The sequence below is a fragment of the Rousettus aegyptiacus genome, unplaced genomic scaffold, assembly GCF_014176215.1.
Source record: "Rousettus aegyptiacus isolate mRouAeg1 unplaced genomic scaffold, mRouAeg1.p scaffold_m13_p_1, whole genome shotgun sequence".
Lineage (NCBI taxonomy): Eukaryota > Metazoa > Chordata > Mammalia > Chiroptera > Pteropodidae > Rousettus > Rousettus aegyptiacus.
The window spans coordinates 28,397,006-28,422,005 of record NW_023416284.1 but is presented as its reverse complement, the minus strand read 5'-3'; the positions used below and the strand labels follow the sequence as shown (position 1 = coordinate 28,422,005).

General features: G+C 44.6%; 2 protein-coding genes across 10 annotated transcripts in view; both read right to left on the bottom strand.

The window, feature by feature from the left end:
• ST3GAL3 (ST3 beta-galactoside alpha-2,3-sialyltransferase 3) overlaps window positions 1-9,864 on the bottom strand; it is a 156,380-nt gene extending 146,516 nt beyond the window's left edge. For 2 of the 3 annotated variants that reach the window (XM_016123705.2, XM_016123707.2), the window contains exon 1: window positions 9,707-9,861. The gene's annotated coding sequence lies outside the window, so the exon portion shown is untranslated. Of the gene's footprint in view, window positions 1-9,706 lie in introns of all 3 variants that reach the window. The other variant, XM_036232888.1, reaches the window with a different exon arrangement.
• Window positions 9,865-12,015: 2,151 nt separating this feature from the next.
• KDM4A (lysine demethylase 4A) overlaps window positions 12,016-25,000 on the bottom strand; it is a 38,475-nt gene continuing 25,490 nt past the window's right edge. For 4 of the 7 annotated variants that reach the window (XM_016123720.2, XM_016123717.2, XM_016123719.2 and 1 more), the window contains 10 exons: window positions 23,365-23,546; window positions 21,649-21,853; window positions 21,116-21,192; window positions 20,369-20,424; window positions 18,622-18,730; window positions 18,122-18,307; window positions 15,854-16,024; window positions 13,836-13,955; window positions 13,462-13,554; window positions 13,188-13,328 (listed from right to left, as the gene is read on the bottom strand). In XM_016123720.2, coding sequence (XP_015979206.2) covers window positions 13,188-13,328; window positions 13,462-13,554; window positions 13,836-13,955; window positions 15,854-16,024; window positions 18,122-18,307; window positions 18,622-18,730; window positions 20,369-20,424; window positions 21,116-21,192; window positions 21,649-21,853; window positions 23,365-23,546 — 1,340 coding nt within the window. Of the gene's footprint in view, window positions 13,329-13,461; window positions 13,555-13,835; window positions 13,956-15,853; window positions 16,025-18,121; window positions 18,308-18,621; window positions 18,731-20,368; window positions 20,425-21,115; window positions 21,193-21,648; window positions 21,854-23,364; window positions 23,547-25,000 lie in introns of all 7 variants that reach the window. The other 3 variants (XM_016123722.2, XM_036232868.1, XM_016123721.2) reach the window with 2 other exon arrangements.

Genomic DNA, 25,000 nt, shown 5'->3' with positions numbered 1-25,000 from the left:
AAATATTATTTATTATCTAGCTTCCCAAACAAGTTACTGAAAAAGCTCATCAATTTTTTACAACATTTTTGCTGAATGTATACCTCCTATTCAGACTTTATGCATGACTAAGCAGATTAAAGTAGTTAATTAATATGCAATGTATTAAATTATTCTATTAAGGATTGTGCATTTTCTAATTGCAAGTCATTGTGAGGGATACAATAATTAATATTGCTAATATTCATGAAATGAAGCACTTACTGTGAACCGACCACAGTTCTAAGAGTTTTGTATGATTTAACTCGATGAACCTTCTCAACAATCCTATGAGGTTATCATTCCCATTATATGGAGAAGAAACTAAGGCACAGAAAGATTAAGTTATCTTATCTAAGGTCACAGTGCTAGTAAGTGGCAGAGCCAGGTTTCAAATCCAAATGATCTGGCGTTAGTCATATAACACTGGTCATTTGAAAAGAGAAGGGTATATCAGAACAATAATAAAAAGGAAGCAGTACAGGATTTAAACAGAAATACTAGAATAAAAGTGGAAGAAAGGAATAAGGAAGGTCAAGGGGGAAACATGGCAGATGAAGACCACTCAACAGAATAAATTTTGTCACAGAACAGATAAAGATCCTTAACAAAGATTGTCCCAGCCCTACCCACTCCCGAATGGCTCTGTAAAACAAGAGGTAACTAAGAAAAGAAATTAAAGGAAGAGCTCAGGGATAAAAACAGTAAAACAACATTTTTTAAATAAAATTAAATTAGCACTCAGGAAAAGTGAACAAAGAAAAATGGCATGATCATAAAAACAAAGCCTCAACAGAAGAGAACAAAGTGGATATTGCTGAAAACACAGTAAGAGTCATGAAAGCCATGATGGATTAAAAATGAGCAAGATAAAATGAAAAATAAATTTAAAAGGACTGCCTAAACAAAGACAAAACACAAAAACATGTAGCAAAGGCAGTCATAGGAGATCCAGCATAAGCGTAATTGCTAACTGGAAAAAAAAATGAAGCAAATGAAACAAAAAAAGATATGCAAAAATGGATAATTAGAGAGAGCTGGGCTGAGGGCAAGTACGTCACTGCGGTTTTGTCTGCATTCCCATGATGGTTAATGATAATGAACATCTTTCCATGTGCTCAATTCTTCACTTCTTACTAGTTTATCTCATGTTACTTCAATTCTCTGTTACAGTTAATAATTCTTACATTAACCTTTACCTGCTCAAAGCACCCTGTGATTTCTCTATCCTGACTGGACTCAGACTCCTGGAACATGGGCAGTCAGTGATTTTCTAAGTAGAAATTTGACATCTACCAGTTTAAAAAAAAAGAAGAGAGAAAAGCTGAAAAATATGTTGTCCCTGGACAGATGCTCCCTTTAGAAGTAGCTGAGAAAAAGCCTAGAAGAGGGGGGTAAAAATGAAAGGAAACAAAACCTTCAGTTTTTCACATTTTAGTTCATCTTTTTTTTTACCAAAAAACAAAAAACAGAAAACAAAAAATCTTTTCTGAATAGGAGTTTGTTAAGGTTTGGTTTTTATTAGGTTTTTGCTTATTTTTTTTAAATAGTGTTCAGAGGATAAGGTTCTAGAGATTTTTTTTTTAATTTTGAAAAGATAACTTCTATGTAGATTAAAAACACTGACTACAATCAGTCTTGAGACAATTCAACCGGAATGTTTGAAAAGATAACTTTCCTTTGCCTAGGCCCACTGAGATGAAAGGGTGGTGGCTTGTGTTGAAAGTGGTTAGGAGATGGTGACAGGTCCAGAAAACTAGAAAAACTGTAGCACGAGAGCAGCAATAACCATGAATGCGCATGGCTGTGTTCCAATAAAGTCTGTAGGCCAGCTGGCCAACCTCTGCTACAGCAGGTAACAATAGCATGAAAACATGGATGAGAATTTAAAAACTTTAAATTCAAGATAGTGTCTTCGCTAGTCAAAGAGGAAGGAAACTGGGAGAAAATACATAGGAGGCATATATCAGAAGTGTAATGTTCTATTTCTTTAAAAAACAAAAACTGAAGCAATACAGCATATTAAGATTTCATGATAGGTGTCACCATATTCTATTCTTGTATGTGTAAAATATATCATTATAAAGTATGAGGCAAATGTTCCTTTTCATTACTATTATTTCTCTGAGACTTTAGATATCTTAGGCCTATGTAGTAGGTCCATAGTTTATCTGCCCATATCTTTAAAAAAAGAAAGAAAGAAAGAAATTAATATTGCAGAATAACTATACTGGAAGCTTTGCCATCTTTGCCATCTTATCAGTCCAGGTGGAAGCCATTATTACACATCTGCATTCAGCAGTAGACACACAGTGTGGTACCTGTCCTCGAGAGCAGTGTGATGTATGCGGTTAAAGTATAAACAAGGTACAGACATTATGAGATAGTGGAAATTAGTAACTGTCTGTGAGGTTTAGGAAAAACTTCAGCAAAGAAACTGAAGTAGCAGAAGGGTAGGAGAGGCCTTAGATGCCATGCTATGGGGTCTGAAATTTATCCCATTGGCAATGAAGAACCATTGAAGGGATTAAGTACAAAAATAACCTACAGATCTGTATTTTAGAAAGATTACTCAAGTAGCAATATAGAGGAGAACCTGGAGAAGACTAAGGCAAGAGCAAGAAGATGCTACTATTGTCATAGCCCAGGCCATTCAGCTTCAGAGAGCAGACAGAGTCCTCCCTCCATACCCGTGGGGGATTAGTCTAGTACCTAGGATACTAAAATGCGCAAATGCTCAAGTCCTTTGTATAAAAAGGCTTAGTATTTGCATATAATCTACACACCCCCTCATATACTGTAAATAATCTCTAGATTACTTGTAATACCTAATACAATATAAATATGATGTAAGTAGTTGTTATACTGTATTGTTTAGGGAACAATGACAAGAAAATGTCTGTACACGTTAAGTACACACTCAACCATTTAGGCCTAACTACATATTACACGTCAGCAACAATATAAAACTTTCACCCCTGAATATTTTCAATCCTCGGTTGGTTGAATCCACAGATGTGGAACCTGCACATATAGAGGGCCAACTGTATATCTCGAAGGGAATTCAACGTGCTCCACCGAGGTATCAAAAGAAAACACCAGAACCCTTAAACTGTTCTGGTATTTAATTTCAGTTGACACTGAATTCCACACATAATCATTGTCAGATGTCTTGTAGCACATGAGGTTCAGGAAGAATCCTCAAGAAGTAGGAAAGTTCCACAGCATGGGGGCGGGGGGGGGGGCAGTGGTGCCATCTCTTATTCAACTGCTTTGTTACGCAGTACGGTTCATATATTACGAAATGACATCAATGTGGTCAATTTCAGAAAAAATTTGAGTTTTTAAAATAGGATCAAAACAAAACTGACAACGAAATGATGAGTAAATGTGAAACTCTTCAAAGAAGTTCTCTGGTTATCATCTGGCAAAGTACGTATAAGATTTCTAGAACTTAAAGAGCAGTTCTATATGTTTGTTTTACAAAAATACTGGTGTTCCAAGTTTGCTGACCTTTTCTGGAATGGCAAACGTCTGTTAGAAGGATGTACCTAGCAGATATTCCAAAAATACATACATCTGTCCTCTCGAGGTAAAGAAGATATTTTAACAAAAGCTAGAAACTCTTTTTTTTTTTAAGAAAGTATACTGAGTACATTTTGAAAACAGATGTCTGGCAGTGTTTCTATCCTTATGTTATTTTGTTGCCAAAAGACATAAAACTGTCATTTATAAAAACTCATATCAGTATGTCAGCAGTTCTCAAATTGTGGTCCAAGGACCTTTAAGGGTCCCCAAGACCCTTTCTGTGGATCTACAAGTTTAAAACCATTTTCATAATAATTCTCAGATATATGCCTTGGTCATTCTCATTCTTTCACAAGGGTCTAACAGAGTTTCCCAGAGGCTATATATGATGACATGTGACGACATCATTGTCCTCATGGCTCACGGAATGTGTGCTCATGTATTCTTGTGCTGTTTCAGCACTTTTTAATCCATTAAATATCAACAGACAAAACCCACAAAAATAAAAGTTCTTTGGGGTCTTCAACAATTTTTAAACCTATAAAGGGGTCCTTAGACCAAAAAGTCCAAGAAACACTGCCATATACTTTAAAAAGTTAGTAACAGAATTTTCTAACCTGTTTAACATATTTCAAACAAAAGGTTTCAGTGGGTTTTCAAGTCATGTTAAAAATACATTAACAAACCATCTTTTCATTATTTTGTAAGAAATACTGATATCCAGGAAAAGGGAAATTTACTGACATGCAGACAAATAATAAGACAAGGAAGGAGATGACATTCACTCAGAATAACATAAATTAAGTTATATAGTTCGGCAAGGAGAAACTTCTATCAGCTAGGACGACCAGGAAGAAACATGATGAAGACCAAATCAGAATTAGAACCCCATTATAATCTTTAAAAACACATTCAGAAGACTGAGGAAGAGCACAATTTCAGGAGGAGAGAGTCAACAATGACAATGACAGGCTAAAGGATAAGTGCATATATTTTAGCAGCCCATGCAGTGAGCACATTAAAATATCAGTAGCAAGAGTGTATGCACATGTGCATGTATGACTTCTGAGTGAGGGCTGGGAACAGCTGAATAGCCAGATATAATCTGATGGCATTTGAAGAATGTTTAAATTGGTATAATATTCCAATCGATTCTTTCCTTCTTGATCTCAGAATAATTCCCTCATGCCTGACACTGCCAGTTCGGCATCATCAATCATTTACAATGTGTAAATAAAACCACAATGTTGGCAATGGCTATCTCTAGGTGGTAGCATTGAAGGCTAATGATTATCTACCATGAACCAGGTAATATACTAAACATTAGGAATCCTAAAACTAGTACTTTTATTATAAGAGGCCCCTTATGTACCTAATAGCATAAGATCAGGTTTTTTACATGTTTGCTTAATCTTCAAGCAACCTTGAAAGGTAGTGATTTTTATCCCCATTTTTAAGTTGAAAACCAAGAAGATACGAGAGGTTCTGAAGCCTGCCCAACGTCATACTGTAGAAATTGGTGAAGCCATGAGACTCTCTTCTACTCCTAGGAAAGACATGGACACAGCCCTCATGTGACTGCAACAGCCTAACTGGTATCCTTTCCTCCAGTCTCATTTCACTTTAATCTCTCCTTAAACATAAATATTTTATGACTCTTGTGTAGTAGGCACGGTACTATGGTTGCAAACCTCAGAAGTTCCCATGTCAGGGAAATAGGACATTACTACTCTACTTCCTCCACACACAGTGATCTTCCTAAGAGGCAAAGCTGATAAAAGTTATTTCCTACCTTTGAATCCTTCGAGTGGCTCCTAATCATCTGAAGACAAAGTTTTAATTCCTGGATTCCTGGACTCACAAAGCCTTCACGGTTCAACTTTGGCAGCCTCCTCAAACATACCCTGTTCTCTTACCATTCAAACATCTTGAGGATACTCCTCAAACATACCCTGTTCTCTTGCCATTCAAACATCTTGAGGATGTAGCCACTTTCTGTGTTTCTAGGCCACTGCACACATTGTTCCCTGACTGAAAAGCCTTTTAAACCCACAGCCACCCAGCTAGTAACTAGTGATTCTCCAAGACTTAGGTTAGGTGTGAACTTCTCTGGAAAACCATTATTTTTATTCCCAGTGTGAATATAGGCGATCTCACAGGACCCACAAACACAGCCCTTGTTACAATGTATTCTAACTGCTGGTTTACTGGCTTCTGGTCCTACCACACTATAGGTTCTTTGAGGCCAGGGACATACCTTTCATATTTATAATGCCTAATGTCTGGCGTAGCATAGAGCCCAGCACAGAGTTCATGTTCAATAAATATTTGTGGGATGACAAGAGCACCTAGTCTAATGGGAGACACAAACATGTATACAACTAAGCAAAACATGATAGATATGAAAACAATAAAGGTGTGGCAAGAATGCTATCCAAAAAAGAGAAAAAGGTAGGAAAATCTGGGGGAACCTTTCTACCTACATCTCTGGGGTTACCTTACCCAATTTCTCAAAGTTCCGTCAAATTCTGTTGTTGCTGCTGCTGCTGCTGCTGCTGCTGCTGCTGCTGCTGCTACTGATAGACATGATCATGAGTGCTTACTCTGAACCAGGGACTGTGCAAAGCACATTACCTAAACTCATTTAATCCTCATAACCACCACACTATCTGTCTCACTGATAAGGAAACTCAGGCTCAAGAATAAGACACTTACTTGCTCAGTGTCAGACAATAGCGGCAGAGCCAAGATTTCAACCCAGATCTTACCTCCTGAACTAGGGCTCCAAACAGCTCCACTCTATGCTTCTATTCTTTGTCAAAAGTGAAATCTCCTCTCCAAATACCAAAGTTTGATAGCCTCAATTAAACCAAATTAAACCAACCAAGCTGAACCTAGATTCCTTTTTAGTTTAATCATCCAATGAAAAGGTACTTCAAGTTATTAGACACTTCTTGGCTTCTTAAATTGAATATCTTGAAGGTAATTTAACTTTTTTTGGATGCCTCAGGACCATTCCTGTGTTCATTCACTGAGGGTTCTATAAAATAGTGTGCCCTTAGGAATGACTGTCCCGAGATATAATAGATTGCCCCTGTATCAATAGCGTTAGACTGTGATCATTTACAATGCATATAATGAAGTTCTGACTTCTCAATCCACCCTCAATCCATGCCTAGTTAGAGCTATTAATTCTTGCTACTGTTAATATGTTTGTCTCTACTAGTCCATCTGATTTTGTGACCTCTAATCTCTTATGGGCCATGATACTCAAAGAGATGTAGTAGTCATTTGCACTGTACACAAATTATTTCTGGCTCTTTGCTTTCCAGGTACATGCTAAGACTGCAACTCTCTGTGTTTCTTTAAAGTTAGGCATGGCCGAGTCACTTGTCTTAGTCAATGAAATATAAATGAAAGTGACACATGCCACTTTGGGACAGTAACTTTCCTTGAACACCATCTTTCACGCAATCAAAATAATCTTGGAAACACCCTGTTAAGATGGAGTTTCTATCAGCCTGGGTCCCTGAGTGACTGTGGGAAGTAGAGTTCTTCATGTACTCATTTTGGACATGCGGAATTAATGAGAAGTCAACTTTTGTTCTGTTAAGCCACTTAAGTCTCAAGAGTTTTTGTTAATGCAGCCTAACCCAGGCTATCCAAATCAATACACCAGATCTCTCAGTAAGGAATTCTTTCACATAAGTAACTTTATTTACAGATTTTGTGATGAATATTTTGTTTGCACAAAGAATTTTCCTTGCAGCCATCCTGGTTCAAAGCTATGTTCAATATAAAATATATTTGCCAAGCACCTACTGTGTACAAAACACTGTGCTAGATAATGAAGAAGATAGCCCATGTCTTGAAAAAGTTTTAGTCTTATGTTGGCAACTGTAGCAAAAAGGTAGACTCTAGTGTTATCATGGTTTAAACGAGAGACAAGTCCCATCTAGATGGGGAGAAACATACAGAAAAGTTTCACAAAGGAAATTCCATATCAAATGGCCCTGAAATATGAGTAAGAATCAACAATTAGAGATTGAAGGAAGTCATTTAAGATAGAAAGAGCAACATGAGCAAAGATATAGAGTACAAAGAGCAAAGCACATAGAACAACAGTTCCGCTGACTCAGAAAACATAATAAAAATCTAAGTAAATTGCTAGAAATGCATTTACCCATAGTGCCCATGCAAGGCTGGTCTGTGCTTAATTCAACACACAGTGGGGAGTCATTAAGTCTTGGCTGGGGAAGTGAGTTATCTGAAAGTGATAGTAGTAGACAAGACAGATGGGAAGAAAGAAAAAAAAAAGTGTATGGGGTTTCTGCAATAATTCAAGGGATTGGTATATCAAAGGCCCCAAATCAGTGTGATAACCGTAAGAACAAAAGGAAGCAGATACAAGAAAGAGTACAGAGACAGTATTGATAAGACCTGGCAACCAGCTGAACCTAGAGGGTGAAAAAAGGAAAGGCAAGAATGGATCTTGAGGTATGAATCCTGGGTGGCTGAGAAAAGTAACAAAGTTGTACATCTTTTCTAATGGCTGACTCCAGCTTCATCTGAAGTAAATACAGTTACTACTTGTTATCCTTTGCTTCATCTGGGACAAAGCTACTTCTTGATTTGATGCCATCAATCTATCTTTTTTTGTACAACCTTATCTCCCCGCTTTTTCCAATATAGGAAACTCCCTGAAACCACCGTGGGCATTTCAGGTTCTCCCATGCCACCTTTACCATTCTTGCTTTCTTATTTCCTCACTTCTTCTCCATCATTCATTCATACCTACCCTTTCATGGCTCAACTCCTGCCTTCTCATAGTACCTACCGTCTCAGAATTCTAGAGACCAAATCTTTTATTACCATTTCCCTGTGTGCCCTTTATTCCACAAATAAATTACAGGCCCATTAGAATAAGCCTCATACCTTACAGGTACTGAGGTCCACACCATGGTATTGCCTTGCATACAATATGTACTCAATAGATACTAGGGGTGATCCAAAGTCAATTAGTCTCTAAAACTATGTACATCTTATTTCCTCATGTGACATGTGAAATGGAGAGATTAATATTTGGAAACGTCCCTGAGTTAAGAATCTTTAATATTAGGAACTCTGATGCTTTAAGAGATTATTTTAAAACACCATTAGGTTATAAATTTTTATGCCCGCTTCCTTTTAATCTTTTGACTTGAAGGTATACCAAACAGTTCAGTGATCATCACTCCATAGCAATTCTGACTTAGAAATAACCTCATTTTCCATGATGGCTAATTTTACTGTCAGGAATCTAATAAGTACCTTTTTCTACTTCATGTTCAATTATCTATAACATAGATAACTCAAAGTATATCCACAAAAAGTTTTTTATTTTTTATAGAAGTAACAGCTGCTTTCATTGGTCTCTCCCTCTCTCTCTCTCAATTAATTAAAATGATTTCGCTCACAGTTTCACTACGTCCTCAAATGTGAGGAAAAAAGACATAAAGTTTATGACAGAATCATAAAAATGGGCACTGTTGTAAAAAATTATCCAAATATTCGTGAGGCACAATCCTAACCAAACCTGCTCTCGTCACTAAGGTGACGAGATCGCCGAATAAACGATATGGAGAAGTGCCAGAACGAAAGGAAGCAAGAAGAGTGAGTACTTTGCCAATCAAGTTGACCCCGGTCCGCTAAACATCTGGCTGCCAGGAGAGCAGTGAGCAATGACAGCCACTACTAGTCCGCTGCGTATTCCCGCTCAGGCTGTCCCTGGACTTCTCCTTCCTCTCCCCAGAGCAAAGGCCGGCCTGACGTGTCCTTCCTCTGCGACAACGCGCGCAGCGCTGCGGGGTCTCGCACTCAGGTGACCTCAGGCCGTTCGGCCCGGGTCCGGCTGTCCTCCCCGCTTAGGCCTGGCAGCCCCCACCTAAGGGAGGTGGTCCAGAGGCCGGACTCCCGGGCCAAGCCCCCAGTCCCCGCCGGACGTCATGCTTCTGAGAGGACCGGGCAGCGCCCCAACCGCTCCTTCCTCAGGCAGAGCGCGCGCGGGTCCCACGCCCGCCGGGACTCGGGAACCGCGGGCGGAGGGGGAGGGGCGGAGCGGCGCGGTGACCATTAGCCGCGCGGGATGCCGCACTCGGACGCGCGCGGTACGGGCGCTTACCGCAGCGGTGAGGGAGGAAGCGGGAAGGCGGCGCCGCACCCCGCGCGGACGGGAAGACGGAGGCGACGGCGCGGGCGGCAGCGGGAGCCGCGGGGGAACCCCGGCGGGCGCCCACGACGCGGTGGGCGGCATGGACGCCGCCATAGTGGGGACGCAGCGGCGGGCGGAGCGCGCGGCCGCGACCCAGGGACGGCGGGACCACCAATCCTGCTCTCCGCCTCAGCGCCCTTGCCCGCGGTCGGGCATTCCCGGCCAATCGGCGCGCGGGAGCCGGGCGGGGCGCGAGGCTGACCAATGCAGAGCCGCGCTGCAGGCAGTGGGTGGTCACAGCCCAAAGCAGCCCAATAGTACAGGATTCCCGAGTTTTCCGACCGTACTGCGGGCGAGGACTGGGGCTGCGAGGGCTTCGGAGCTGCAGACGGTGCCGGGTTACGCGCGGGTACAGCGCGACCTCGCCAGCTTGCTCAGCGCAGACACCTTCGCCTCGTCTCCCCGGAGCACGTTCAATGCCCCGAGGAATCCTCCTTCCCCGTCTTCACGCCCCAGAGGACGCGCGTTCGGGATGCGGACGGCCAATGCCCGCAGGGGTCGCTGTCCGCTGGGATCACCTAGCCTCTCCAGAGCCTGCTTCCTTGCCCGTGAGGGTGATGGGGACGGGGGAATGGGTAGGGGTTGGGGGTGGGGAGGGTAAGGCCAGGTAGCCTCCCGGGAGCAATATGCAGGATGGCGATGGGTCACTCACTCCCCGCCAAGGAACTCTGCCAGTTCGTTCCCTGAGGCCCATGACTTTGACATCCATGAACTCGGCGACCCTGTCCAATTCTATGGGGTAAGTAGGGACGGGGGTCCCAGACTGTTCCTGTATTACCAATTTCAGAGCCTCGCAGAAAATCGTGTCGGGACACAGGACCACTCCGCCCTGCCCCATCTCATCTAGCCTTAGCAGCTCTGGAGGTCCCAGCTCTCTTCTACAACCTCATTGCAGCACCTGAGCCCTGACATTTATTTGCCTGCGACACAATTTCAAACGTTTATTCCTCTGATAGGAGGATCCTTGGTTACCAAGCCAGAGACGCCACCTTAGCAAAGGAGGGAAGTTGCCCTGGCAAAAAGGCCTCTAGAAGCCTGCCTAAGACAGGCTGGCTTTGCTTTCCCTTCCCTGGAATGGGTCCTCTGAGGCCTGAGCCTGACTACACTGGCAGGCAGGGAGAGAAAAGCCTATTCTGTGTGATTTAAGAAAATCTCTACATAGCTCTTTAAACCTCGGTTTCCCCAGAGTTATTAGACTGACCAAAGTAAAAAGTAGTTTCTATAAAAATAGTTAAGAACTCTGCAGGTCCTCCAAGGAAGGTGGAATCAGTGAAGGTAGGGAGGTTTGGGACCCTGCTAAGCTAGGGATGTGTTCCTTCCCTCCAAATGTGCTCCCAGGGCTCACCAATCCATTAAGGCTTGCCTCCACCCAATCTTCCTTACAGTATCCCCTGGGAATCACTGGGTGCCTCACCAAAAAGCCAACCTCCCTTTCTTGGTCCCTAGAAGGAGTTGGCATAGAGAAGTATCTTTGAAACCTGCTGCTTCTCCCTTGCCCCACAATAAGACACCCACAAAGTAGCCACCTCCCAAGCCCCAGGACACCAAGCCTCTCCTACAACTGGACATAGCCATGAACAGGGAGTACCTAGCCATCAAAGGACCAGCTCTGTTGTGCAGCTCTGTTGTGCCCAAGCCCCGTACCGAGTCACTGGCCCTCCATGGCCTGCTGCCACTCTATCCCTATTCACCTGGACCTCAGGAACCCACCAGGCAAGGGGACTAGCTCTTCCTCCAGGGAAACTTCTCACCAACAGGCAACTTAGAGCTTCAGGACCCCATATCTCTGGGGTTTGAGTCCCTTGCTCCTTAAGCATGTAAAACGTACCCCCTTCCTTTCAAGCTGGTTCTACAATTTGTATGGAACATAGACTCTGGCATGAACTTGACCAGCTCAATGAAGTGGAATAGAAGTGAGAGAGCAAATTCAGTTCTATAGGCTAAGTGGTGGTCTGCTCTTTATTACCTCTTTCCCATCTCTAAGGCAGGGGAAGCAAAAAGTGCTCATGGCCAGAGGTGTCTCTGCTCCCCATGTCCTACCATGCTTAGCCTAGTACAAAGCCACAGGACCAGAACTTGTCAAGGAACCCATCTCTTTAGGACAGCTTCCCAGAATGACTTCTTAAAATACATGGCCCTGCTCCAGAGCCTGTGACTCTAGATACACCACTGGCCTGACCCTGGGCCACTCAGGCTCCTTGGGGCAGACACAGGCAATCCTCTGCTCAACATGTTTTATTGCTAAGGACAAGGTGATGCACCAGTTTTCAAAATAATTTGGTTTATAGCGTTCATACGTAACAAAAAAATGGGAGTATTATAAATCTGATTCTTGTATACACAGGGTACAGGTGTGAAGCCCTCCAATCCTGGGCCCAGGCAAACAAATTCATTAGGAGCATAAACCTGTTTATCCCCATCAGTGTTGCCCTCCAGTCCCACCCTCCCCCTCCCAAATCCACTCCCTCCCACCCCTAGACCATGGGCAAACCTGCCCCTGGCACCAGTGGCCCTAGTTCATCTTAACCCTCCCAGCCCCTGCATGATTACAATTTTCTGTTGACAGAATCACCCACCAGGCTCTGCCTGCTTCCATATTAAGATGCCCCTTCAGATTATTCCCCACCCACATCCTCTAATACTGTGCCACAGGGGTTCTGTGCCTAGAGAGATGTGGGCACACACCCATATTACCCCTATCTTCTCCTTTAAGAGATGACAAAGAGGTGGCATTAACTCCTTAGCATCACAATAATGCAGCTTTGCTGGCACTCCCTTGAGGCATTTCCAGGGACAGACAGATGCCACATCCATCTCCAGCCAACCCCATGGGCCCTTACTCAGCTCAGCTGAGGGCAGAATTTCACATTTTGTTTGCCCTGGATAGGCAAGGAAGAAAGTAAAGGCCAGGGGCTGGCAGAAGCTGGTCCAGACCAAACACACACACACACATGCGCGCACGCACACACACGCACACACCCACACACACACCCACATACATAAATACAAAAGGGGGGAAGGAAAAAGGGGCAAGCACCAGCACCTCTTCCTAGTTGGTGCGGGTGATCGTTAGGAAGCTATGTCCTAGGCCTGGAAAAGGGCAACCAGCCCAGCCAGCATAGTTGACCCCATTAGAGACTGGAGACTGGAGACTGCAGCCACAGCATTCCAGTGCTCAGCGAGTGCTGTTACGTGTCCAAGAATGGCTTGTCCTTTCACTAGAGCAGAATGCGATGAAGGTGGGATGAGAAGATAATGGGGTGTTATTTCTTTCCTTTTCATTTTACAACTTCATTTTAGAGACTTCAGAGTTCCAAGTGTCTGCTGTGCTGTGGAACCCCTAGAGTGCTCTTGCCTTGATGGCCGAGAATCTCTTGGCCCCTGGAAGCACCTACTCCATGATGGCCCGGTATAGTGCAGGCTCAATGTAATCTTCCCGGTATCTCGAGTTGATAACTCTTTGCCGTTTCTTTTCCTGTTTAACTTCTTTCTCCGTGAAAATCTCGTTGAAGCGCATATCTGAGGCTACTGACTACAGAAGAACAGGCAAGCCAAATGAGCATTTTGTGGCCCACCACCACAAGAAAAAAACAAAGGGACACACATCCTTGCCTTGTTCCCTCCCTCCTAGGAAGGAACCGAGGGCACACAGAAAAAATACTCACCAGTCTAGACTTGACTCTCTTAGGAAGCTCTTCATCCAGAGTATAAACATCATCTCTCTTAACCACAAGCTGTGAGCCATCCTCAAACTCCACCTACCAAGGAAACAAAGATCTTTGACTAAGACAACCCTGACTCTCCCCCTGGACCACCATGCACAGCGGCAACTTCCTGTAGTCAGGGATGGATTCAGAACACTGAAGGACTGCCATGCTTGAAGCCACACCTGACGGACTGGACACCGGAAAGCCCCTAGCTCTAAAAGGATTCTTACTGACCATTAAGCTCTCCCAAGAGCAAAGACTCACCTTTGGCCAAAGAGGATACGCTGAATTAATCAAGTGCCCCCCAGTTCCCAACAAAAACCTTTGGCTACCTGGTACATCTGGATGGGATGAGAGGCCACAAACTTGGCTCCATAGACTTGGCCATCTGTCCATCGCACCTGGACCACTTCCCCTTCAGCAGGAGGACCCAACTGGAGACAGTCCTGACTCTGAGGGAAGAGTAAGAGAAGGATAAAAAGTCAGTCCACCTGAACACAGTGGTAACCACCACCTACCTCAGGAAGAATGAACCAGGATGAATTCCTGCTTATGTGGAAGTACACAAAAGACACCTCTGCTGCGTGCCGAGGCACAACAGAGGTCTTGAGGAAAAGCACTGTGTAACTGAGTTGTGAGTTGAAGTAGCTGCTCTTTTCATGGAACACAGCTCTAATTGAAAAAAATGAGTGACAAACTATCGTTACTCAGATTTGAGTATTGGCATACATCTTGAAAATGAAGTGACCTTGTCACTTCAAGGAAAACAACTGACGGTATTGCCAATGATAAAAATCTAAGCTTTCAAGGAAAAATTAGAATTTGGGGTAAATTTATCACCCATATGAGCTTGAAACTTCCCCAAATTTAAAGATTTTTCTGAGATTAGTCATACAAATGAATGTAATTTTTGATACTGTATAAAAATTTTAACAACATTTAGAAGGCCTGCATAGCCCAATGCACAAATACGTATGTTATAAAATCATGCGGGGGTGAGACAGCCATTCTCAGAGCAGAGAGACCAACAGATTTTAATAGAACAGTATACAAGGTTCAATGAACTTCTCTGAGAAGCCACACTAACTTTTAAGGAACTACCACCTAATTGAGTTTTGGTGTAATAGCAAAGAACGATAACCAAAATCATCTGAAAGGCTATTTATAATACTCTTCCCCTGTCCAATTACATATTTGAGACAATTTTCTTCATATAAAATCAAAACAGTATTTTGCAACAGACTGGATGTGACATTAAAGAAATTTGCAAAACTAGAAAAATGGCATTCTTCCTCCTAATATTGTTTTTAAATAGTTATTTTCATTAAAAATATCATTTTGAATTATTTCAAATCAATCTCAGTTTTAATTTCTAATGGAGTAAATACTTATAAACATAACCCACAAAAACACAAGCTCTTTAGGGTCCTCAGTAACTTTTAGAAGAGAGTCCTGAGGTCACTGTTTTCTGTAAGGTAGAGATAATACGACCTACTTCTCAGAGTTGGTATGAAAGGTGACAGAAATACTTGGCATAAAACACAGCATATAGTGCCTGGCATACTGGAAGAGCTTAGTAAGTCGCAGCTATTCTACTGCCACAAAGATGTTACTGCCATCTTTACTACAGTGTAAGTCTACCTTCTAACTAATGGATGAGCTTTTAGCCAATGTGTTCCTCATGTGGCATAAATGCGGGCAACACCTGATAAAGGAAGAAGTGGCTCCATCCCACTACCTTGCTGCTTAGTCTAATACATGAAAAGGAAGGATGACAGGGGAAACCTGAACTAAGTCCTGAGTCCTGAGCCAGGAAACCTAGGGCTGGGTCCAGGCAGGGCCTCCTGTCTCAGGTTTTGATAAGATAAGCAGGCCACAGGTACCTTCGAGCAGTTTTTACTCAGCCCCAAAGCCTTTAATTGTAAAGAACCAAAAGCTAATTCCATATATCTACTAAGAGGGCATGGTAGAAAAGAGAATTGGGTAATTCTCCCAAATTCACATAGCTGCTAAGGAATAGAGCTGGCAGTGGCACAAGGATCTGATCTGAAAGCCTGGGCTCTGTCACTGCAGTAGACTGCCGTCAAGGACAGTTTAGACTGAACTACAAGACGTTCCAAAGAACTGCAGGGAACACTTATTCCTACAAGCTTCTAGAGCGGCACACAACTTCCTTTGTACAGAAAAGACCAGTCCAAAGGCTTTTTTTGTTGTTGTTTGAAGGCAACTGATGAGACTCTGGGCCTGCCTTAAAAAAGGGAGGCAGGTCTACAACCAGTCTAGTCTGCCACTCAGACCTAGAAATGTCCCCAGACCCAAAGAAGCTCAAGAAGCTCCTTGCAGACGTTACCACTATGTCCTCAGGGTAGAGATTGTCGCTGAAGGAGCCATCATCAAAGTTGACTTCATAGAAGGTCTCAGTGGTGAGCCTGACAACCTCACACTGGTAGAAGCGCCCGTTCTTGTGCTTGCTAATGACCTTCTGGCCTGCAGTGATGCTCTGCAAGGCTCCCTTGGCACGCTGGAAAAAACAGAGGCTTGGGTTACTCCCATATTGACTTGATATAGGTCTGGCAAATGGAGCCCAAGATCAATTGGTTTCTCTTTACCAGAGAAAGATAAGCATAGGAATGGAATAGTAAAAAGTAGAAAGAGATGGGAGGTGAGACAGGTCTTTCCAGATATCCATACCCCAAACAGGACACTGGAATAAACTAGTATATTTTTCTGCATAAGTGCAGTTTCCTCCCTAGTTTCCAGTCCACAAGTGTTCTCATATAATACTATCTTATCCCAAACTCTCAAAACAGACTTTTCTGACTTCTCTATTTTTGCCAAGAATTGACCAAACAGCACCTACTAATGCACAAAACTTAGACACACATCAAAGTAGACACTCAACAGGTGATCTGTAGCCCAGGGCCCCCAGACAATGCTCCACACAGATCTGAGTATTAGCTCTACCCCCAAAGCTAGGGCACAAAGACTGAGGTCCCCTGGATGTCCTCAGCTGCATACTACAAATGACTCTCCATTACAAGGGCCCTGCCATCTCTCGGACCCTCACATTACACTTCTTCTCATTCTGAACTTGCCTTTGATACAAATGGGATCACAGAGCATCTGTGGCCTTGTGTCCAACCACTCCTCCCCAAACTGCCCAAGCAAACACTCCAGCCATGCTGGCCTCCCTGCTGTTCTGAGCATGCATGCCAAGTGTCTTCCCACCTTGCAATTTTTGCACTGCTGGTTCCCTCTACCTGAAATGCTATTCCCCAGTTATCTTGCATGCTGGCTCTCTCACATCAAAATGTCAGCATATTGACACTTCCTCACTACCTCCCCTTCCTTTTCCCTTATCCTGCCTTAAATTTACCCATCACATTTGTGCCTCACTGGATAGGCTGCAACTTTGTTTCCTGACATGTAGTAGATGCCCAATGAATATGTGAAGAATGAATTAATGAAAAACTCAACAGTATCCCCCATTTCCTCACAGCATCAGCAGTCTACAGCCACCAATTTAAGGATGTGGAGTGCAACTGATAATCATAAAATCACTATCCTGTTGCATAACAAAATTCCTATTTCCCTACCAGAGCCGTGACTCAATGCTATCTTAACTTTTACTCCTCTGGAGTCACATTCTTAAATTGACTATTTTTCATCTTCCTAAGCCCCTAACCCACCCCTGACCATCTCCTGTTCTCAGTGAAACACCTCTATGAAAGAGGAGAATCCAGTCAGCCAACAAGGACTTTTCCATGATCCCAAATGGTACAGCAATAAGGATTAGATGTGACTCTAAAGCTCTGCCTATGTGTTCCTTTTTGAGGCCTCACTTCTCTCCTAGGATAACTGGCCTCCCTGACTCAAAGTCTTATTCCTCCAATCTGTGAATCTACTAGAGTGATTGATTAAAAAAAAAAAAAATGTAGCTCAAAATCATAATATTGTAACAGTTCTCCTTATTGAATAAAAGCAATAACAGTCCAAGGCCTTCAGCTTCTGTATCATTCTCACCATGGTTCCAGAACCAGTCTTACATGTTTCATTCTCCTGAAACTTGTCTGTGCTATTTCTGAAGCCTTGAATGCCCTCCCACTCACAATTCCTATTGTTTAAGACCCACTTCAAATGCTACCTTCTACCCAAACCCTTCCATAACTTCTCTAGCTAAAATTACATGTATCTTTCTCCAAGCTTCAACATTTAGAGAAGTACAAAATCTACTGTATGACAGTTACCTGACAGGAGCCCTCTGTATTAGTACACAACATTCACAGAGCTTCCACTATGTCCCTGACACTATGCTAAGTTAACAGACACTCAGATTAATAAAACATGGCCCCTTAAGGTGTTTATCTTGGAGCAGAGGTAAACAAGTAAACAAATAATCAAAAGGAATCAGCCACAAGCAGTTTGGTGCCACCAGATTAGGAAGCACCAGGCAGGGAGTAGCAATGGACGAGGGCCATCGCTTAATCCCTTACTCATCAGCATTCTCCATAAAGCATAATGCTTGAGGAAATATTTGCTGACACAACAAATGAACAGCCTGCAAAGAAAATGATCCTGGAAACTGTCAAGAGGATTCTAGAATGGCTCTCTCCCTCACCTCCAAATTAGGAATCTTGTGCCGAAAGCAGGTAATGAAGACGACAAAAGGCCAGTCATCCGGCTGCATCATCACTCCTGCGGCCTGGGCACAGCTCACGTGGAAGGCAGTTGGGCAACGGCCATGTGAACATTGCACACAGCAGCCAGCAGTTCTTTTCCTCCGCTTCTTACAGAAGACGCACTTCTACGACACAAGGGAAGCAAGCCAGTGATTCCAGGAACTGACAGTACAGTCTTCCCTATCGTTCCCTGGCCCAAATGCACATAGCCAAACCAGTAGGAGCCAACCTCCTTCCCAAACACAAGGGCACAAACACACCTTCTTTGAATCTCGTATGATTTTAGGCGAGAATCACAAACTCTGATCAAAATCAATGGGTAAAGGCTGGCCACTGGGCCAAGAGAGGTTGCCCTCAGACATACTATGTTATCCTCTACCTAGAGACTTGTAAAAAGGGTAGCAATGAAGAGTCTGCAAGCCCGTCTCATCTTCCTTACCAGCTTGAAGCGGGGCAGGGGAATTTTGCTCACATCCACTGGACTTCTTTCTGCAATGTTGACAAACCTTGCTTCCAGAATTGCCACAGCACATGAGACATGGACCCACCTGCCAAAGAGCAAAGGCTACTCAGTCACCTCTAGCTCCAAGGACCTGTGGCCTTCTCATCTCATGGAAGCCCACCAATGGTGCTTCACCCCAACCACCAAGTTCTTGAGGCCCAGTGAGGTAAGAACCACAGTGTCTGCACACCGAATATGTGCAAACAGGCCCCAACGCACTACCCTGGGTGAGCACAAGGTTGCACTTCTTACAACACTAACTCACTCAAGATCTGTTGCAAAATGAGCAGTTAATTGAGGGTGGCAAGTTTCAGGGAGTGAGAATAAAACAGAAAGCTCTATACAGACTTCTTTTACATAGGACCTGGGTGCATCCTCAAAAAATTTCCAACTGTGCCCCAATGTGCCAGTAATCACAGCTCTCCCCTGCAGGCATCTGCTCGAACCTTTCCTCTAGACTGAAATGACCTCTACCTTCTGGTTCCCTTCTTCCATAGCAGACTTACTCTTTAAGGTCTGGCCCAAGCACCTACTTACTCTTGACAAGTCTATTCAATGGACATCCTCAGAGAATTAAGTAAGTAAGTATAAACATTTCAGGAAATTGTCATTACCCAAGATGAGAAAAACTAAGATGCTGAAAACACTTAAAATCGGGCCAGGTGAAAATACACAGTGTTGGGGCCGTACAGAAGGGGCTATTACATAAGAGCGGGAACAGATTTGTTTCACATGGCCCTGCAGGGCAGAACAAGAATTACCAAGTAAAGATGGGATGCTCACGCGGAGCCACTTCCACTCCAAATAAGGAAAAACTTTAACAGTGTTATCTTGCAATTGTGAGGAACACAATGACCTCAAGTAATGTCAGTAAGTCCCTTTAAAAGAACGGAAGAAGCAAGCAGAACAGCTATGTGTCTGGAACAGCAAGAAGGGGGTTCCTGTGAGGCAGAGGGCCAGATGGAATGTTGCTCCAAGTTCCCAGAGGATTTTAGCTGGAAGCAGGATACCGATCACTGGTTGCCTACTGACCTATGTGCACCATACACTGGACAGCTAGCTCTTCCAGGGCAAAAACCTTGTTCACCTTATGTTTGTACCTCAGAACAAGTAAGACAAGGCCAAGCACAAAGACAGTGCTCAGTGAAAACGAGCTGCCTAACAGCTGAGAAGCCCACCTCTGGGCTAAAATTCAATAGTGGGTAGGCTTGCTTGAGCTCTCCTCAGTGTCTCCTCCTTAAGGACACTCATTTTCATTCCAAATGGCAAGTCTGAGACAAAGAGAGCTGGCCGGTGGAAAAGCGCTCACTAGCTCATAGCCATGGGCACCTTTGCACCTGCCCCAGCTGTAACAAGGTAACTGTCCTTGCCTCCAGCCCACAAAGCCCCCTATGTCATCACCATGGGATCGCCATACCCTCATGAGTCCATCTTAGCTTCTCTAAAAGAAGGACATGACTTACATGTCTGCCCCGAAGGGGAAATGGACTTGGAAAGGTTTGGAACTTCTTGGCTCCCACTGGCATCCCATTATTAAAACCAGTCTTAGAGATGCTATTCCAGCTCCACACAGTGTGCTTCCCAGATCTTCAAGAGTCATTCTGATGAACAGCCACCGCCCCCCAAATGCCTCTGTGTGCTGCATCAGAACTGCGTGTTCAGAGACACTGCTCAGAACACTCACCTGTCATCATTTGCTCTCTGCAGGGCTCCTCCTCGTAATGAGCATAAACAGCAGTCCTGCCAAGAAGGGAGGAGAAGAAAGTGGTTACCACCAAGTCGTTAACATCCAATCTGCTCTCCCCTCGACTTCCTTTGGGCAATTGTAGCCTCCACACACGAGAGCAGCCGAATGGCACGTGGGCTTCACCTACGCAGGCTCTGTAACTAGGACTCCCCCGGAGGCAGATGAGGAGGCCACTCGGGGCTTAAGTGCACCAAGTATTTGCTTGACTTAACACAATCCTCTTCACTATTATCGTTAATAATAACTATAAGCAAAGTCATGAATGGCACTCGGCTAAAAATGGAGGCACTGCAGGGCTCTGACTGCCTCCTATGTAGGTTACTGTCAGGTTTGGGGGGTGGGGGTGATAAAGCTACAAAATGAGCCATCTGAGCGCCACACAGGAGCTCCAACCCCATGGTGAAGCTCTATAAAGGGTGTTATGGTTTGTCTACAAGATGACCTCTACTTGGTCCTGACACAATGGAGCCAGCAGCTTCCAGACACCATCCCTGCCCTGCCACGGATGGGTAGCCACCACTCTCACTGTCATGGTGACTTGTTCTGACAATACTCACTCTTTGACATCAGTGTACCAGGCCCTATGCAGGTTACTGGCGATATAAAGTCCACGGGAAATAGTCTGGCCCTGAGCAAACTCCAAGGCTCATGGGGAAGAGTTAACAGCACTGTGGATGCACTCACCTCCTCCAGGGCATTGGCTGAACACCGAGAACACATCCAGTCTTCAGAAGCCTTTGCAGGAGGAACCCCGTAACAACCTAATAGGCACATCAAGATTCGCAGATTAAAACCAGAGGCCAGAGTCAGAATGAAGATTTACAACTCTTTTCCATATACTATGTCCCAAAGCTACAACTGAAGCTTAGAGAGACTCTCAAATTCTAGAGTCAGGGCCCGAGGGGTCAGTCTCAAAAAGTCAGGAACTATAGATTCACTGGTACAAACACCTAGTGAGTAGTGGAGACTAATCCCCTCCTGGTTTCTACAACCAAGGGGACAGCACAGAGTTGACTGTGCAAGCATAGACCCTGGAGTCACATGAAACTCAGACTTGATAGCAATAAGCGCCCCAAGAACACACAGGCAATCTCTGCAACGGAGGACTGGGGAAGCCATAGAGAGGTGGAGGGGGAGGCCAAGGTGGGCAAGGACCTCCAATGAGAAGGCCCACACCCCCTAGGACAGGACACACGAAAAGGGTGAGAGGCACTCACTGGCGTGGACCCGGACACTGCACTTCTTGCAGGAAACTAGAATGCTGGTGCCATCCTCCTCAAGGTAAGGGGTAGAAAGGTTGATGTCTGTGCTGCAGCCAGTTGAGGTGAAGCACATTTCAGGGATCAAGGGCTTGGTCCTCTGCTTCTGGGGAGCTAAATCTGGAGCATTTCCACAGTTCTGACTAAGGCCTCCAAACTCAACCTAAGGAGAGAGAGCAAGTGCACACCCCAGTGAACATGTGCCTGTGCTCTCGGCTTCCCACCTGCTCCATCAGCAGGAAGCTGGCTCTCTTACTTATATGACTATGGCTATGACTCCCGGGTGCACAGCCATTATCCCCGAGCTGCTAATTGAAGTTACCTCTAATGACTCAAATTCAATTTCTCACAGCAGCATCAAACAAAGGCCCCTAAGGGACAACTGAGGAGAGGGAGGAGAGGGAGCGAGGTAAGAGGCAACTGGGATTTCAATCTTCCCAAACCAAGTGGCAATAAAATGCACTGAGATGTTAGCAAGGCTGCTACTGTGGGCTGCCCTATGCGCTGCACCGCATGGTGGCCCCCACACAGGGAGAGCACCCAGAGCAGGTGCTCCCTATGGGCCAGTACTGATTTCCTCTTGTGGTCCATGCCAGCAGGTCACCTGAGCTGCAGTCCCAACTCCAATTCCCCACTTGGGACCCCTTCAGGAAGAACATTATGTCCACATACGTCCCTTGGCAAACATCCTGACTACAAATACCTGCTGGCTCTGCCACTGGATGGCACCATCGCCCTCATTCCAAGGGCAGTACCCAGAAACATGTCAACCCTAAGCCTATGCCACTCAGGAAGCTCGGCTCCACTCAGTAGATCTGCTGACAGTACAGCCAGGCCTTTCACTTCCCTCACAGGCAATGGCTCATATGGCTCTTCGGTTTTGCTTTTTGTCAATGGAAAGAAGCAGTGAGTTCAGTCCAAGGTGTATTGGTCTGAGGTTTCATTCTCTGGCAAGCACGAACCTAAAACCCTGCCAGGCTCAGTGGCAGCTATGCCATTTTTTAGCCACTCTTTGGGGAACTGGTTATTTATATGCCTGTGATGGTCCCAATTGAGATTGAGGTAGTCACCTAGCATATGCTGCTCTGTGCATGGCTTCCTGGCCTCCTAGAGCTAGACCCAAAGAGACCCATGAGGGTGGAGCAATCAAATGCAGTGGGAGTGAGGGGCACAACTGAACTCAGCCACAGCGCCTTCCTACCCGCTTCCTCCCACAAACCCTCTGCGGCAATGGGAAAGGAAAAAAGAAAACACTAGAGGATGTGGTTTTTCATCAGAAACTCAAACTACAGGAAAGAAACACACGGTCCTCTAGACTGACTAGCCAGGACTACAAATCACCTGGAAGAAATAATCATTGACTAGAAAGATAACAAAAATACAGATTCCTCTTCAAACAGCATTGAGTACCAAGGGGCACAGAGAATCCCACCCCGAGCCTAAGCTACACCCTAAGCTTGTCTCCAAAGTCTTCTCAATTAAAAACCCACAATGTTGGGTTACTTGCCCGGAGAAGCCTGATCAGTACATGGATGGGGCACACGGATGGGGCAGAGAACACTAGAAAAACATGCCTTTCCCAAGACAACCAGTGACAAGCTCTGTACCTACAATTAACCTAGCTTCCCTCTGACTGCTGGTCCTGGGCAAACAGAGGGGAAGTCGTGGGCTCACCTGATTGTAAATCTGAAAGATCATACAGACAGAGCAGTGAGGGGCCTGCTGGGCCATGGTCTCATTGAACTCCTTTTCGGCCTCGAAGTTTGGGGGTCGGTTCTGCCATAGTTGGCTCAGGGGCTTGGCCCAGGCCTCTGTCTCCTCAGCCTCCTCCTCAGGTATCAGCTGTTCAGACGTCTCTAGAAAAGGAAGCAAAATCTGAGTCAGCACCAGCCCTGCAGCCGTGGCTCGACCTGCAGAGCAGATGAACTCAGCCAGGACGCTCGGTCCCAAGATCCTACGGGTGACAAAGGCCAAAAGCAGAAGTGGTTTTCAATAAACTCTGTCACTACTCAGATGATGTTGTGGGGGGTCCATCCTACAGCCCTTTCTCTGGCCTGAATGATTCATGATCTCTACTCTCCTTCTTGCCCTAGGAGTTCTGCCTGCTCTCCTCACCCTAACAGCTGCCAGAATTCAATTCTTCTGACCAAAGGCAGCAGATTAAAACACTGTCTTGCCAAAAACCATGTTACTTGAGGTCTCCAATATGTCAGCATGTTGAGTTTTTACCTTTCAGAGTCTGAAGGAAAATAAGGATGGGAAAAAAAAATTGCAGAGAAGTGGCAAAGGCTTAAAAGTTTTTACATCATTGTCCTTAGTCAGCAGTTTCCAGCTCCCTCTGAAAAGGTCACTGGGATATGTACCTTTTCTGGACAGGGCTCACGGACCTCCTAGCTCTGTCTCAGAGGAAGGCAGAGCAGGTATTACAGTCACAGGATGTAATACCTTGCATCTGGACCAGGGGCTGGCACATGGACCAAATCCAGCCTGCTCAGGGAGCTAAGAATTATGTTTGCATTTTTAATGAGTTGGGGAGGGGGGGGAGAATATATGACAGAGACCTAAGGCCTATGAAGCCTGAAATATTTACTACCTGGTCCTTCACAGAACCCTGGTCTAGATGACAAGTTTGTATCTCTTCATTACTCGAGACAGCAGAACATACTTCGTTGGGCCTCAGCATTGCCTGGAAAAGGAAATCCCTTCTGGGTGCATCTTCTCCAACAAAAGGACACACCACAGGATGGAAAACAAAAAAACTGTGCTCACGAAATGAGATGGAAGCAATAAAGTTCCTCCAAATCAGTGAGAGAAGGGCATAGCCCACTAGCTTCCAGTAGAAACAAGGTCAAGAAGGTAAGGGAAACCCCATAATCAACATTACAGCGAATGAGGGCAATCTCTGGGAGACACAGCAGCAAATATCAAAATAAACTGATGTCTAAAATGTTTCTCCAGATGCCTCCCTAAGTAAGGGAAGTATGGAGCACGTGACCAACAGCCCAGCTCTGAGCCAGCCCCACCACATGAGGCACCTTGTGGGATCACTACACCTAGCCATGTCTGGGCATCAGCAATCCCTATCTACAACCTCCCCAATGATCTCAGTTCTTCCCAGACAGAAGTGCTTTCCAAGAGACCCTGGAGCTCCACGCAGAGCAGCCCAAGGAACATTCTGGTAAATACTTGCACTAGATGTCCATCTATTTGTTCACTTCTGGTAGTTCAAGCTCAGTACTCAGTGCAGTTAAATTGTTATCCAGTCTGCCTTTATAGTCACGTTTAATCTAAGGGGATATGGCAGCTGCCG